This window comes from Leptonychotes weddellii, chromosome 4 (genome assembly GCF_054177405.1).
Source record: "Leptonychotes weddellii isolate Sample4059 chromosome 4, ASM5417740v2, whole genome shotgun sequence".
In the NCBI taxonomy this organism is placed as follows: Eukaryota; Metazoa; Chordata; class Mammalia; order Carnivora; family Phocidae; genus Leptonychotes; species Leptonychotes weddellii.
In genome coordinates, this window is record NC_138372.1 from 150,970,537 (window position 1) to 150,985,335 (window position 14,799).

The window sequence follows — 14,799 nt, forward strand, 5'->3', positions numbered from 1 at the left end:
CCTTCTTTCAGGAGTCACAAGTAACAGGGAATGGAGAGAAAACAGGAAGTCTACCCTCCAACCACAATCACTCATGAGGAGGGGATCAGAAACTCCCTATTCTATGGAAATGGGGGAAAGGGCAATTTCTCCCCCTACCTAAGGCACCTATAGGGTGTCATCATAATTAACAAGCCAGGTCTACAACACAAAAATTAGATGTAAGCAAAGCAGAAGAAACAACATATAAAGAGGGGAAAAGTTCTGGATTAAGTTAGTACACTTTTTAGAGGTCCACAAATATTCATTTGGCCAAAGAAAATCATCCGGCTTAAAACACTAAGCACTTTGCTTAATATTTAACTGAAGTGGAAAAGACACCTTTGGGAGATGCCGAAAGCAGCTAATAACAACAGGTTTCTGCATCCCTGTCTCTTCACAATGCTGTCCAGGATAAAACAAGAACATATACAGAACATCTTAAATTTCCTTAAAGCAAGGTGTTACACAGGCAATACCATCATTTTTCCTTTATTTTTTTTTTTAAAGTAAGTTCTATGTCCAAAATGGGGCCTAAACTCACAACCCCAAGACCAAGAGTTGCACATTCCACCAATCAAGCCAGCCAGGCCCCCCTATCATTTTTCCTTTTAAAATACATTTTGGGGAGGGGGGGCTGGATTTAGCAAATATTCCATCAGTTAGGTCACTTTGGGCTGCAAGTAACAAAAAACAAACAAGTACACAGAAAACCCCAATTTTAATTATTTTAAACAAGAAGGAGATGTACTGTATCACATAACTAAATATCTAGAGGAGGGCATATTGCAAATAAAGTGGCATAAATTCTCCAGTTCCATGTCATTATGATGCTCTTGACTCTGGCTTCTAACATGTTTTGGTTCTGTCCACAGACTGGCTACCCCCATAATTTCAAAACAGCTGCCAGGAGCAATGGACACATTGCACTTCTTTTTTTATGTTTATTGCAAGAAAAAGAAAACCTCTCCCCCAACCATGGGGAGAAAAGATCTTTCTCTTTAGTCTGATTGGGATCAATTTAAATCATATGCTTCCCTCCGTGTACATGTGGAATGAGATTGTGTGAGGCCATTGTTTGAAGAGCTAAGTGATTTGCTCAGTATCGTGAAAGGAACAATAGAGAGGGTAAAGAAAGAGCCAATAAAAAGGAAATAATATTCATTTACACATATGACCCAGCATGTGGGCATTTCCTATATGTTTCCTAAAATAATAATAATTCAGAAAACAACATTTGGCCTTCTCCTCCCAGTATTTTGATTTATGAATTACCAACTCATATTAAAACAAGGTGATCTAGCACTGAAAACATTTGCCCAGATTCTAAGAGTGACTTTTATTTTGTATAATACCACATAATTAATACCGTGTATTGGTGTAATTTAATTATAAATATGAGACTTTGAAATAATATTCTACTGGATTATTGAAAGTCTGTTTAATTTCTTGCCACCAGGAGTTCAGTTTCTGCCCTGAAGTCCTCCTGCTGCTTAAAAATATATACGAAAGCATGAGTGAAATGGTTGTCTTCAACATTTTGTTCAATATAAATAAATAGTGTTTGTAGAAAATCCTTTTAATACCATAATCTGACATAATTTTTGATCTTTAAACTCCTTTAAGTAACAGGAATAATATTTGCTTACCCAGAATAATTTTACAAGGATTCATTAATCTCCTAAAATGCTTTGATAAGTTAAAATGAAAGACCCCATATGGTCGGTATGAACTTCTCTACCAGTTTCAGTTATGATTTAATTAAATTTGAAAAGGCAGTTTGTTATGCATCAAAGTAAAACAGTCTGCACATTGCTGCCACTTTCTAACTTTTCCTCTTCCCTACCAAGTTTTGGTGTTACCACTTTAATTAATACCATTAAACATTTGTAGTAACATTCCAATGTAGAACCCTATTCAGATCTGTTATAGTGAAATACTGAATTCCTTTTGACTTAATTCCCATGGCAGTATTTGTCCTCTGAATGATTTCATTCAAATAGATTATTACAGCAAGCATATTTGCTAGTCCAATTTTACAGCCATCTGATAACCAATGGTGGATACTTCCTGATTACTGTCTGGTTTAAAAATACCCTTGACAAACAGAAATCCCTTGAAACTTTTTTCTAAGAGACATTTTCTTTATTGTCATATACCCTGAAGGAAGAGTCACTAGTACTAGCTGGGCCAACAGACAGAAATCCTACTTGCTTTCCTTAATTGACAACTGGGTAACACTAATATGTCCTTGATGTTTCTTGCCCAAGCAGCTGGGAGGGGGTCTTCATATTTAACTAACTTTACTCAACGGAAGATTCATCCCACTGACATATCCAGTTCAAATCAAATTGTTTATACTTTCAAAAGAAAAAAAAATGTCAAGATAGATTTTATTGTATGTAAAAAAGATTTAATTTATTTTACTTTGAAAAAATATTGCACCTTTTACAGAAAACATATAAACTCGGATTTTGAACCTAGCTGACATCAAAGTTTCATCAAAGACATCTGCCAATATAAAATTCTGCCAAGTAGTTTTAACTTTATCAGTTAGGACTGGGTTTGGCTGCATATAAAAGAAACTGAATGTGCCATTGTAGGTTCGTCCTCAGTTGAAAAAAATAAAGTACCATTCTGATGAGTGATGTTGATAAGGAGGGAGGCTGTGTATGTGTCAAGGTGGGGGGTATATGGGCAATCTCTGTATCTTCCTTTTAATTTTGTTGTAAACCTAATGCTGCTCTAAAATAAATAATGTCTCAAAAAGTGAAAAAAAAAACCCTTAAAATAATATTTTTTAAACCAAGGTAAAAGTTTATTTTTCTTCTCATGTAAAACAAGTCCAGACATAGAAAGCCTAGATTAGGAAAGATGGTTTCACAAATGACACAGACTCCTTCCTTTAGCCACTTTGCCAACTTAGCACATGGCCTCCATGCTCAAGGTTACCTCATGGACTAAAATAGGTTTCTGGTGTTCCATTCATCACATCCAAATTCCAGTAAGAAGGAAGAAAGTGGAAAAAAACCAAAGTGCCAATCGCTGAGCTAAGTTGGCATCGTTTAAGCAGCCTTCCCAGAAGTCCCTTGTAACATTTATACTTACATATCCTTGGCTAGAACTTAACCATATGACTATACTTAACCGTGCACAAGTTTGGGAAATGGATTCTTTTCTCTGAACACATATTAATGTCCAGAGTGAAATCCAAATTCAATTACTAAAAAAGGAGAGATTGGGTGACAACTCACAGTCTGTGTCACATCCACTATGTTATATGTGATGTTTTTGTGGGAAATGTCATGCAGCCATTGAAAATAATGAATGAGAGCTATGCCGATTAACTTGGGGTGTGTGGCGGGGGAGGATTTTCACAAGGATTGCTGGGTGAGAAAAGCAAAAATGTATAAAAGTGATAAAATATGATTCCATTTTTGAATAACGTAAAGCAGCAAAAATCTCTACATATATGTATGCAAATGATATACAAGTATATGAATTTGGAAAATTGCTGAAGGATACTCAGTAAGTTGTCAATGTTTTTTTTCTGGGCAAGGAGAGAATATCTTTGTGTTGTTCCATTGTTCCACTTGTTACGATAGGCATTTTTGTAAATGTTTTAAAAACCTTTTAAAACGCTTTAAAATGTGGAGCAGCCTCCAGATCCAACCTTCAAAACACTGCCTGCCATATATGAAAATTCACAGTAAGCAAGTCCAGGATGGAGTCTATCATAGGGGATCCTAGTGAAGAACTTAGGCCCTCAATACAGTTTACCTAAGTTGTTTTAAATTATTTATTTAGGGAAATTATTTACTTAGAACATGTGTTAGAGAGTCATAGTTAACCTTTAAACATACAAGCGCTTCCTTTTTTCTCTTCCAGGGATGGCAGCCAAAGGCATTCAGAATGGTCCAGTGTTTGACCTACCATCGTAGACTGTCCTACATTACAGCCTCTAACAAAACTAGGCTGCCCAGAACCCCTGGTAATAGAATCATTTACCTTTATACCAAAAAGATTGGGAAATCACCAAAATCTGCATTTTTGGTCAGGCCAACTTCGAGGGGTTCGTGCTGTGAGATCTAAAGTCCTTATGAAGTTGTCTAAAATGAAAAAAACATGTCAGCAGGGCTTATCGTGGTTCCACGTGTGGTAAGTGTGTTTGTGACAGGATCAAGTGTGCTTTCCTTATTGAGGGGCAGAAAATTGTTGTGCAAGTGTTGAAGGCACAAGCACAGAATTAGAAAGCTAAATAAAAAAATGAAGCTTTTTTTGAGTAAGAAAAAAATCAAAAGGAAAAAAAAATGTGTTAGCTACATAATGTTAGAAAGAACATTGTGTTCTTTTTGAACTAATGGATGTTAACCAATGTTTATAAATATTTAAATATGGATGTAAGGCACAATAATGTCCCAATAGATCTTTGTGAATTATCTGGAATACTAACATTTATGAAATTAAACAAAATAACCTTTATGAATTATATTTAATGTTTACCTATTTAATTCCATTTAGGCCATGAATCTTTCATGAAAAAGTCTTGTTTGGGAATTAGTCACACCTTGCAAGAATAAATCATTCTGTCAACTTGGCTTCATCAAAATTTCATGAAGAAAAAACTTCAAAATAATGTACAACAAATCATATTATAAATTATATTTGATCCAGACATAATAAGGAATATGAAGAGCATGAAAAAATAAAGAAAAATAAATTAATTCCCTAGCTACCTGAGCTGAATGTCTATTTGGCATGGAAAATGTCCAGTGTAGTGACCTAAGAAAAAAGCTAGCAGCTAGCAATGCTGAGACACTATTGTTCCAGCACTACAAGATCAAAATTATTTTCAATGACTAACAATGATATCAAAATAATTTTTAAAGTAAAATTTCAGATTTAAATTTATATCTAAATAGTTCAACCAATAATGGCAATATTTGTCTTCTGCCTTGGTTGTGGCCAAATATTGATTTTCTAATACTAGGTCATTGACCATCAGACCAAAAAGTATTCATTGGAAAATATCCTAGTGGATAAACAGTGATGCTTGACTGCAAACCTCAGGAACATTAATATGCATAATAAGGACTTGGGAAGATTGTAATAAATGTCACTTCCTTTCTGAATAGTATCCCTATCCCTCAATACATGTTCTGAGCCAGAAATGGGCATTTTAAACAAGCAACAAGAGCTTTTTCTGCATGTCTCAGGATCATGTTTTGAGAAATACTGCTGTAATAGAAAACTCTGTTTTAGACTTGGTAAACGCTGTTATAGACTGTTTTCATGTTTGTGAAATAAAGATCTGGTATGCAAATGGCACTGTCATATACATAGAGCTTGGAAAGTAATTATGCTGTAGTTTAATACATTAAAAAAAAAACAACAACAACAACTAGAATAGGACTCACATCTCTATTCCTGCACCACATTTTTCTCCCTAGTTAACCTTAAAAATCAAACCAGTTATTTTAAGCCAGTTATTCCACCAAGTAAAAAGATGGCGTTATTCAGGAATAGCAGACAATTGCAATACCAGACAAGTGAGCTGCAGCAAAACTACAGGCAAATCTGGGAAACAAAGAGGTACTGCTCTCTTATAGAGATAAGCAGGGGGTTTGAAAGACTAGTATAAACAAAAAGTCCAATGGAGTAAACTGAAAACTTGTAGTGACTTCTCATTGGCCAAGTTGTGACTGTCTCTCATTGGCTGGGCTGTTGGTGGGGCATTGGATAAGGAAAGCCTTTCTTCCTCCTGCTGAAGTAGTCAAGTAGCATCCACCTACAAGGTCTGTCTTTTCCTGTTGGGTCTGTTATTGAATAAGAGTAGTGGAGTGTGAGAGTTCTCTCTGCCCAATTTCCCAACTCCAATGTAGTGAGGTTTCTCTTTATTATCACAAGTGAAATATGACCAATGGAATGGAGTTGGTAGATAAATCTGTGAATATTATTATTATTATTATTATTATTGTTATTTTTAACTGTTTTGCAAGACAAGGCTGGTATAATTTCTCTGTGGTGGGAGTATAGCTGGGGTGGGGAGTTGGCATGCAGGAATAAAGAAGAATAAAACTGGAAAGCAGTGAGTAACTATACTCAAGAACCATGAATCCAAACCTATAATAACACATGAGAGCTTCCGTTCCTAAATTTATTTTCAGTGAAATAAAAGCAGCCATCTAAGTGACCTTGTGCTGGGAATCAGAACATGAGAATCATTATAGAATATCTTAGTTCCAATTCCATAAACCTGTACCTTCAAATAAAACCCCAAATGCAAATAATACATCTCAATCACTTTGTAAATCACTTTTCTCTATTGGTTCTTTCTCTCAATCGTTAGCCAAAACTAGATCTGGGACGGATTCCAGGCCAGGACAAAAATGCAAAATTTTATTCTCCCCATTCTTTGATTATCTTGCTCTGAATTGAAGCGGATGCTTGGCAATTAGCTGCTGGGGAACAAATTTTTCTGATTAACTCTTCATTAATTGAGTTGACCAAGTAACTTGTAAACTTTCGGTCATCTTTTTCCCTTCCTGTTACTGGAGTCCAGTGTGTAGTCTTCATATATTAGAGACCATAGACATATAAAGGGTTCTTAAAAATAGTCTAGTCCTGCCAACCAGTTTGACAGTGTGGAACTGAACCCAGCTTTTTTGAATTGTTACTCAAAGTGAAATGGCTTGGGTTAGTGACAGAACTAGGACTCAAGTTTAGGGATTCTGACACTTAGAAAACGAAGCCCTTGAGCATTTTTTCCTAAAACACCCTGTGTAAGTGATTTAGAATGGTCTTAAGGGGCGGAGATGCAAAATGGTGCCATCTTCTGCCCTAAGTTTGGCACTCAGGAACAGTAGTTCGTATTGAGGGTGGGTAGCAAGAACATTGGAATTACAGGAAGCCCTTAACTTCAGTACTGGTTTCCAGTGATAGTCCTAACACTAAAGAACCACGTGCCCTTAGCAAACGTGCTTAACTTCTTCGAGGGAAGGCAACTAGGACAAACCTGCTCAGTCAGACGGAGTTGTCCAATTACTCTGATCCCTTTCCTCTCCCCACTTGAGAATTATAAACACTAAAGGGAATAATATATGGTAAATCACTTAGAATAATGCCCGTAGCATATTAAGGTTCCATATTCTCGTTGATTATTATACTGCCAATCTTTGAGAGGCGGACCGCACACACAGGAACACGCCAGACGCAAGCACTGCCCCGAGGGCGCGCACCTTAAAGCGCGGGCACTGTGAGTGAAACGCGCGCTGGTCCGGGCGTGACGTAACCAGGGGCAGGCCCGGCAGATGGGGGCGTTTGCTTCCGGGGACAAAGGGGCTTTATTTCCGGGAGGAGCGGGTGGTTGGGGTAGGCTTTTTCTAGCGTCCTAGGTCTTGATCCCGGTAAGCCAGGCATGAAGATCACGAGGCAGAAACATGTCAAGAAGCATCTCGGCTTCTTCCGCAATAATTTCGGAGTTCGCGAGCCGTACCAGATCCTGGTGGACGGTACCTTCTGTCAGGCGGCGCTGCGCGGCCGTATCCAGCTGCGGGAGCAACTGCCCCGCTACCTCATGGGCGAGACACAGCTGTGCACCACCAGGTGGGCCAGGCGGGTCCGGGGAGGAGGCCCGGGGATCCCGCGGGTGTGGTAGAGGCGAAGCCACGACGTGCAAACCGCCCCACCCACGAGGAGTTGACAGTGAAGTGGAGGCACTAAGGAGGTCAGGCGAGTGCCTGCAATGTAGGTAGAAAGTACAGTGCCCTGCAAATATTCGCGTCGTTGGCCTGGCAGATAAGACCAGTGCTTTGTAGTGCGACCTGGCTTCGAATCAAGGTCCCAGTCCTACCAGCTTTGTGATTTCCTGCGAGTTAATCTCTGGGCCTTGGATTTCTCATCTGTAAGGAAGAGACCATAACTAAAAAGGTTGCTGTAAGGATCAAACGAGGTATAGTGTATGTACGGCACTTGCTGGTGTCCCAAACCTACCCCCTTTAAATGGCAGCTTTTTCTAGTGTAAATGAAAATTTTTCAAGCCTCACAACTGCCCTGTGAGGTAATATCTTCGATTCCCAGAAAGATAATTTAGAACTCGAGGTTAACCTTTGCCTATGGGCATGGGTTTATTCGGTTGTCTTTACTAAGTACCAGCCATGTGCCAGGCGCTGCTCTAGCCACTGAGGATAACTTGGTGAGCAGGACAAACTTCCAGCCCTCATGGCCAGTAGAGTGCAGAAGTCAGCCTCGATGGGTGTGTTGTGACTCCCTCAGTGTGGGAACACTTAAGATGGAACCTCCTGGAGATGGGAGGGAAGATGGAATCATGGAAGGTTTCATAAAGGAGGTAACTTTTGAGCCCAGTCACCTTTTGGTTCTGAGGGGAAGGACTATTTTGAGTAGAAAAGAGAGAAGTGACTTGTGGAGCCTCTTGAATAAAGAAATGGAGTTGTAAAATGCCTGGAAAAGAGGTTAGAGCACAGGATATAATTGGAAGTGAAGCTGGGAAGAAGGTAAATCGAACTTACAACATGAACTACTAAGGAACTTAGGGGTTTTCCCCCCTCATGGTAGATTATTTACTTTAAAAAAGTAGAAAAAGAAAATTAAAATGACCCATAATACCATGCCAGTGAATTACCACTGTCAACGTGCTGTATCATCCATCCAGTTCTTTATGTATACACATGCACACGCACACACAAACACAGGAATGGGCTCTAAGTGGGCACACAGTGTCACTGGCCTGTCTTCTCACATAATACTGCTTCATGAACAGCTTTCCATATTCAAGTAGCGCCTCAAAATGGTTATAGATACCCCACAATTTTTTATCCCCTTAGCCTTTAGGGCTGCCAGACAAGTCCTGGAGTTCATCACTTCTGGCTACACAAAACCTGTTCATTTACCCCTGTGTGCCATAGAAATATTAACATTTTTAATATAGTGCTATAACAAAAAAGCTTGGAAAGTACTGCATGAAATTACATTCTATAGCATTTTTTCCCTAAAGAATTTAACTTCCAGAATATTTTATACATACACAAAAGTAGAGTAATATAATGAAATGTCTATCTCCCAGCTTTGGAATTATTGACATGGCCAGTCTTGTTTCATTTACCCACTCCCTCCTTCCCCCTGCCCACACACACACAGCTTACTGATGGTTTATTTTCAAGCATATTACTCTGTCATTTCTTGGTGTGCATCATGAAGATAAATGCTATCAGACCTAACAGCTGTCTTTTAGAAAAGCTAACAGTGTGAGGGCTAAGTTGGAGAAGCAAGAGCGTGAAGGCAGGCAAACTCATTTTGTGGTTGTCCAATCAAGAAATAATGGGAGCCTGAACTTCAGAGAGGAAAGGCAGGAACCCAAGGGTTCTGCAAAGAGACATTATGAGCTAGATAGCAACAGCCGAGATAGGACTAACAGCTGATGGAGTAGGGGTGGGGGTAGGGGTGAAGAAGAAAAGGTCAGTTAGGATTTCTGACTTACACCCAGCGTCTGGGAAGCTCATATATTCAAAGAGAGAGCATGCCCTGGAGGAGAAGTTTGGAGGCAGGGAAATACTTTGATTTTAGATGTGAATTTAAAGAGCTGATATACATCTACAGGAAATATTCAATAAATACTTGGCAGTTTGGGCCTGAAACTCTGAAAAAGAGTTCAGAACCGATGACTAGAAAGCAAAATCTCTTCTTAAAACAAAAACTAAAGGGATGATAAAGAGAGTGAGGCAAGGTAGAGTCTGACAAGGGCTGGCTAGAGCTTAAGAAATTTTTGACTCAGTACTTATAATTAATTAGTTCTTTCTTGCTTGCTTTCTTCCTTTCTGTGATGGAAGAAGTGCCTGGGGAGCTTATTAAAATGCTAATATTTGGCTCCTCAAGAGGTGCGGATGTGGGGATGAGAAAGGAGTAGAAATTAATGTGATTATCACTATGTCATTTTGATATGGATAGTTTTTAGCTGACACTTTGAAAAACACTGACTTAATATGAAAATTCAGAGTGAAAAAGGAAGTTGTGATTGTTATTAAACTGGTGACTTGAAAATTTTTACTTTTCTGTACTGAAAATAGTTTAAAGGTGTACCAGTTTGTACTTGAATTAGAAGCATATAGCGGTAAGGTTGGGGCAAGGCATCTGTTGTCAACTACTTGGATTCACATTTCAGCTCTACCACTTATTAGTTGTGTTTGAGCATGTTGCTTGAAATCTCTCAGAGTGAGGTGCTCTAAAATACGGGTAATTTTCAAGTAAGGTGCCTAACTCAGGGCTGTTTTGAGATTTAAGCAAGAAGTTATGTAAAGAGCAATTAGCATGCTGCCTGACACATAGTAAATGCTCAGTAAATTTTAACTGTGATTCCTTCTACTCAATGGTTGTATTTTCCAGGTTTTTTAAAGAGTGAACTGGCCGCCATATGATTGGGGCCAACACATGACAAATTCAGATTGTAATGGTATAGTTTTACTTTCTTAAAAATTGGGTATTTTTTTAATACTTGCTTTCTGTGAACAACGATATGTATCTGTTATAATTGTGAGCTGTTAATAATTTTTTTTTTCCAGGTGTGTGTTAAAAGAGTTAGAAACATTGGGAAAAGACTTATATGGGGCAAAACTGATTGCACAAAAATGCCAAGTCCGAAATTGTCCCCATTTCAAGAATGCTGTGAGTGGATCAGAATGTCTGCTCTCCATGGTTGAAGAGGGAAATCCTCATCATTATTTTATGGCAACACAGGTGATACTGCTTTTAAAACCAGAGTCAATTTTAATCATTTCTATCTATGTTTCATATGGAGCTACATATAATCAGAAAAAATTAGGTGGAAGTGCTTTGTTAAAATGTCTCGACTTTTTAAAATGCAGGCTTTTAAGTTAATTTGCAGTCAGTGAAAGCAGTTGTCATTGGAGAATTTGAGGAGAGAACCTTAAGCATACTGATTTTTCTTTCTGAAGTTTTTTTTAAGTAAAATTATTGACAGAGAGATGTGATTGTATGTTTCAGGGTTCTTGAAGGGAAAATAAGTAGAGCAAAGATTTTATATTCTGTGTTCATCAGTGTTTTCTCATGTTCCTTTATTTCATATTTTTTCCTCAAAAAGTCATGTTTCATATTATTTGAAATAGTGCTACCAATATGGAACTGTTTCTGACTTTTAAAGACCAGGAGGGGGAAAGAGAGACTCTCAGTGTTGATATTATCGAATGAGTTCATGTATATACAGATTTGCTTAAATATGCTTTTAGAATTATAAAATCACACGATTAGATGCAGAGCTGAATCTAGAATGTGAGTCAGCTAATTCTTTATTGCTATTCCTACAACCTCTGTTAACATTCTTAACCCTTTTTGAAGCATGTCTTAGAGTAGAAACATGGGACATTGCCTCCACATATTTACCATTGCCTTAGTTTGTAATTTGTGGTCCTAGAACATTGATAAGTGTAGTTCACATTGTTGCCACTTAACTGTGCTCAGATTTCATCTTTGTCTTCTTTTTTTTAAATTATAAAGTATATTCCCATTAGTGAGACATACTGATTTGAAAAGTAAAATTTGTGATCTTTTATTTTTACTATTTAAGGCATCTTATTTATTTGGCATATTTGAACTAAACAATTCTATTTTTCCTTTCAATAGGATCAGAATTTGTCTATGAAAGTAAAGAAAAAGCCTGGAGTTCCTCTCATGTTTATTATTCAGAACACTATAGTCTTGGACAAACCTTCTCCCAAAACTGTTGCTTTTGTTAAAGCAGTGGAGTCAGGTCAGCTTGTCTCAGTGCACGAGAAACAAAGTATCAAGCAACTCAAAGAAGAACAGGGTTTAGTGAAAAACCCGGAACAGAGAAGAAGAAAAAAACACAGGAAAATAAGTGGCCCCAATCCTCTTAGCTGTTTGAAGAAAAAGAAGAAAGCACAGGATACAAAATCACCTGCCTCTGAAAAGAAAAGAAAAAGAAAAAGAATCCGGAACAGATCTACCTCAAAAGTACTTTCTGAAAAGCAGAGTGATAATGAATGAATTCCTTGAATACTTTTAAAGACATTCAAATGGGAAAAACAGATTTCTTTTTAAAACTGTGGAAGTACTTACAATAAAAGACTGTTATTTTTATAAATAAATATTGACCCATAAGCCTTTGCCTAAAATTATTTGTAGAAAGAAAGAAAGAAAAAAAAGAACAGAACAAACCAGGATGGATGGGTTTAGGCATTCTGGAGATTATTTTTCAGTGTAAAACTGTTGTCTCTTTCTGTCTTACCACTGCCCCTACCCCCCAACATTACATGCAAATAGTGTAAAAAAATCAAATCATACAACAGAGGAAAACATTCACAGAGGAAAATTTCTTATTTAATTCATGTAGCAGTTGTAGAATTTATATTTCCAAATAATATGAGTATGCTGCTACCTTTTGGTCCATCTATTACTTGACTTTCTTTTAGAAAGTGGAAATTTTGCTTACTTGTATGACTCCTCCATTTTTCTAATATATTAATAGTTCAGTCTTTATACATCCCAGATAAAGTATTTGCATTATTATGACTATAACCTTTGTTCCCCACTGAACCAAGTAGCCATGCTATGATTTATATAAGAAATTTATTTCTTATACTACTTTGTTGTTATTCCGGAAGTGAATAATGTCCTCATTTTCTTTAAGCATCTGACTTGGTTTTGCCACCAATAATTTTGTAAAGGAACTTACAATTTTCTATATGATAATATGGGATAACTCCTCACCCCTCGAGATACTTCTAGAGTCCTCTGTCCTCCAATGTGGAAAGGTTTTCTGCCACATATGTTGCTCACCTGTCATCCACACACTTCTTGCCCTTATCCAGAAATTTGCTTTGTCATTTGTCATTTGCTTTGTCTGTTCCCTAGATTCTTTCTTTTACTCTCTTGGTTTTCTTTTTTGCTGTAGTGAAGCAGGGATTGTGTAGGAAGTACATTTTTTTGAGCCCAACCAGTGTTAGCCTCATATTTGTTGCATTAATAATTTAGCAAGATAATTCCTTTTTAAAAAAAATTTTTTTTAAAGTAATCTCTTATGCCCAACATGGGACTTGAACTTACAACCCTGAGATCAAGAGTTGCAAGCTCTACTGAGGCAGCCAAGCTCCCCTAGCAAGATAATTCATGATTAAAGATCATTTCACTCAGTTCCCCTAAAGAGTCTCTTAATTGTTCATAGGGCCCTAGGGGGAAAAACAATTTTTTTGAGTTCCATTCGTCCACTAAGGAGGATGATTTTCTTTAAAAGGAAATGTTAAATTCAATAGCAAAAATTCCAAAATAACACTCTAAGATTGGCTATGAATGTTATTTAAAAGGTGTCTAAAGGGTCACCAGAATTATAACATTATGTAGTATATACATTTTAAGTTTTTTAATAAAATGTCTAAAGGGCTAATTATATTAGGAATTGAATAATCAAACTTGTCTTTTTCAGCCCTCTCCCCAATTGTTTGAGTTACTCATCAGACCAAAATTGCAATGTTTCTGTGCTATAATATTGAAGTATAAAGTTGGAAAAGTGGGAATCTGATGATTAGCTCCTGACTTTGTGCTGCCTGGGACACCTTTGAGTAGTGGTTCTGAATCTTTCATTAGGGTTTCACAATCAGGTATGAAGTACATCATGAACAAAGTCTCGTAATGGCTAAAATAAATGATCTTTCTCAAATTTGAGACCATTTCCATTTTCTACAGAAATATTTTCAGTTGAATTAAGAGATGCTTTTTTGGGTAGAAAGTGAAGTTATAGCCTTAATTAAGCACACAGGGGGGTGCCTGGGTGGCTCAGTCGTTAAGCGTCTGCCTTCGGCTTGGGTCATGATCCCAGGGTCCTGGGATCAAGCCCTGCATCAGGCTCCCTGCTTGGCGGAGGCCTGCTTCTCTCTCTCCCATTCCCGCTGCTTATGTTCCTTTTCTCGCTGTGTCTCTCTCTCTCAAATAAATAAATAAAATCTTTTTAAAAAAAAAGTACACTAGGAATAACACACAGGTTGTGTTACCTAGCAAGCCAGGTTAGGGCTTGATTGTCATTTCATGATTCTGTTTTAAATTCTTAAAGGAACATTTTTTAAAAAGAAGGCAGAGATACTGGGAAAAAGTGAATATAGCTCTATAGTTTCTGTGAGGGAAAAAAAATTGTCAAGAATGATAAAGAGTTAGGGGACGCCTGGGTGGCTCAGTCCTAAGCGTCTGCTTTCGGCTCAGGTCATGATCCCAGAGTCCTGGAATCGAGCCCCGCATCGGGCTTCTCCCTCTCCCACTCCCCCTGCTTGTGTTCCCTCTCTCGCTGTGTCTCTCTGTCAAATAAATAAAATCTTTAAAAAAATAAAAAGAATGATGAGAGTTAGGGGGCACCTGGGTGGCTCAGTCGGTTAAGGGTCTGCCTTCAGCTCAGATGATGATCTCGGGGTCCCTGTATTGAGCCCCCTTCGGGCTCCTTGCTCGGCGGGGAGTCTGCTTCTCCCTCTCCCTCTGTGCCGCCACCCCTCCCCCATGCGCTTGTGCTCTCTCTCATAAATAAAATCTTTAAGAAAAGAATGAGAGGATTACCAAATCAAATGTAGACAAAGTGATAAAGCAGTTGAAATGTACACTGATGATATTTTCAATATGCTAAAATGAATAAATTTTAGGCATTTGTCTTTTTAACAAGGCTTATTGTGACTTATAATAAGTATATATATATTTGGTTTTTGTTCATGGTTGTTGGCTCACAGATCCCAAAACTGTTGGAATTTCCTAAGT

General features: G+C 37.7%; 1 protein-coding gene and 1 pseudogene across 1 annotated transcript; both read left to right on the top strand.

Annotated features, from left to right (window-relative positions):
• Positions 1-3,930: 3,930 nt before the first annotated feature.
• Positions 3,931-4,280, top strand: LOC115941264 (large ribosomal subunit protein eL34 pseudogene; annotated as a pseudogene).
• A 3,061-nt stretch (positions 4,281-7,341) lies between these two features.
• UTP23 (UTP23 small subunit processome component) lies at positions 7,342-13,050 on the top strand. The gene is made up of 3 exons (XM_006734288.3): positions 7,342-7,623; positions 10,593-10,767; positions 11,671-13,050. The coding sequence occupies exons 1-3, from the start codon at positions 7,436-7,438 to the stop codon at positions 12,052-12,054; spliced, it is 747 nt and encodes a 248-aa protein (XP_006734351.2). The 5' UTR covers positions 7,342-7,435; the 3' UTR covers positions 12,055-13,050.
• The last annotated feature ends 1,749 nt before the right edge of the window (positions 13,051-14,799 follow it).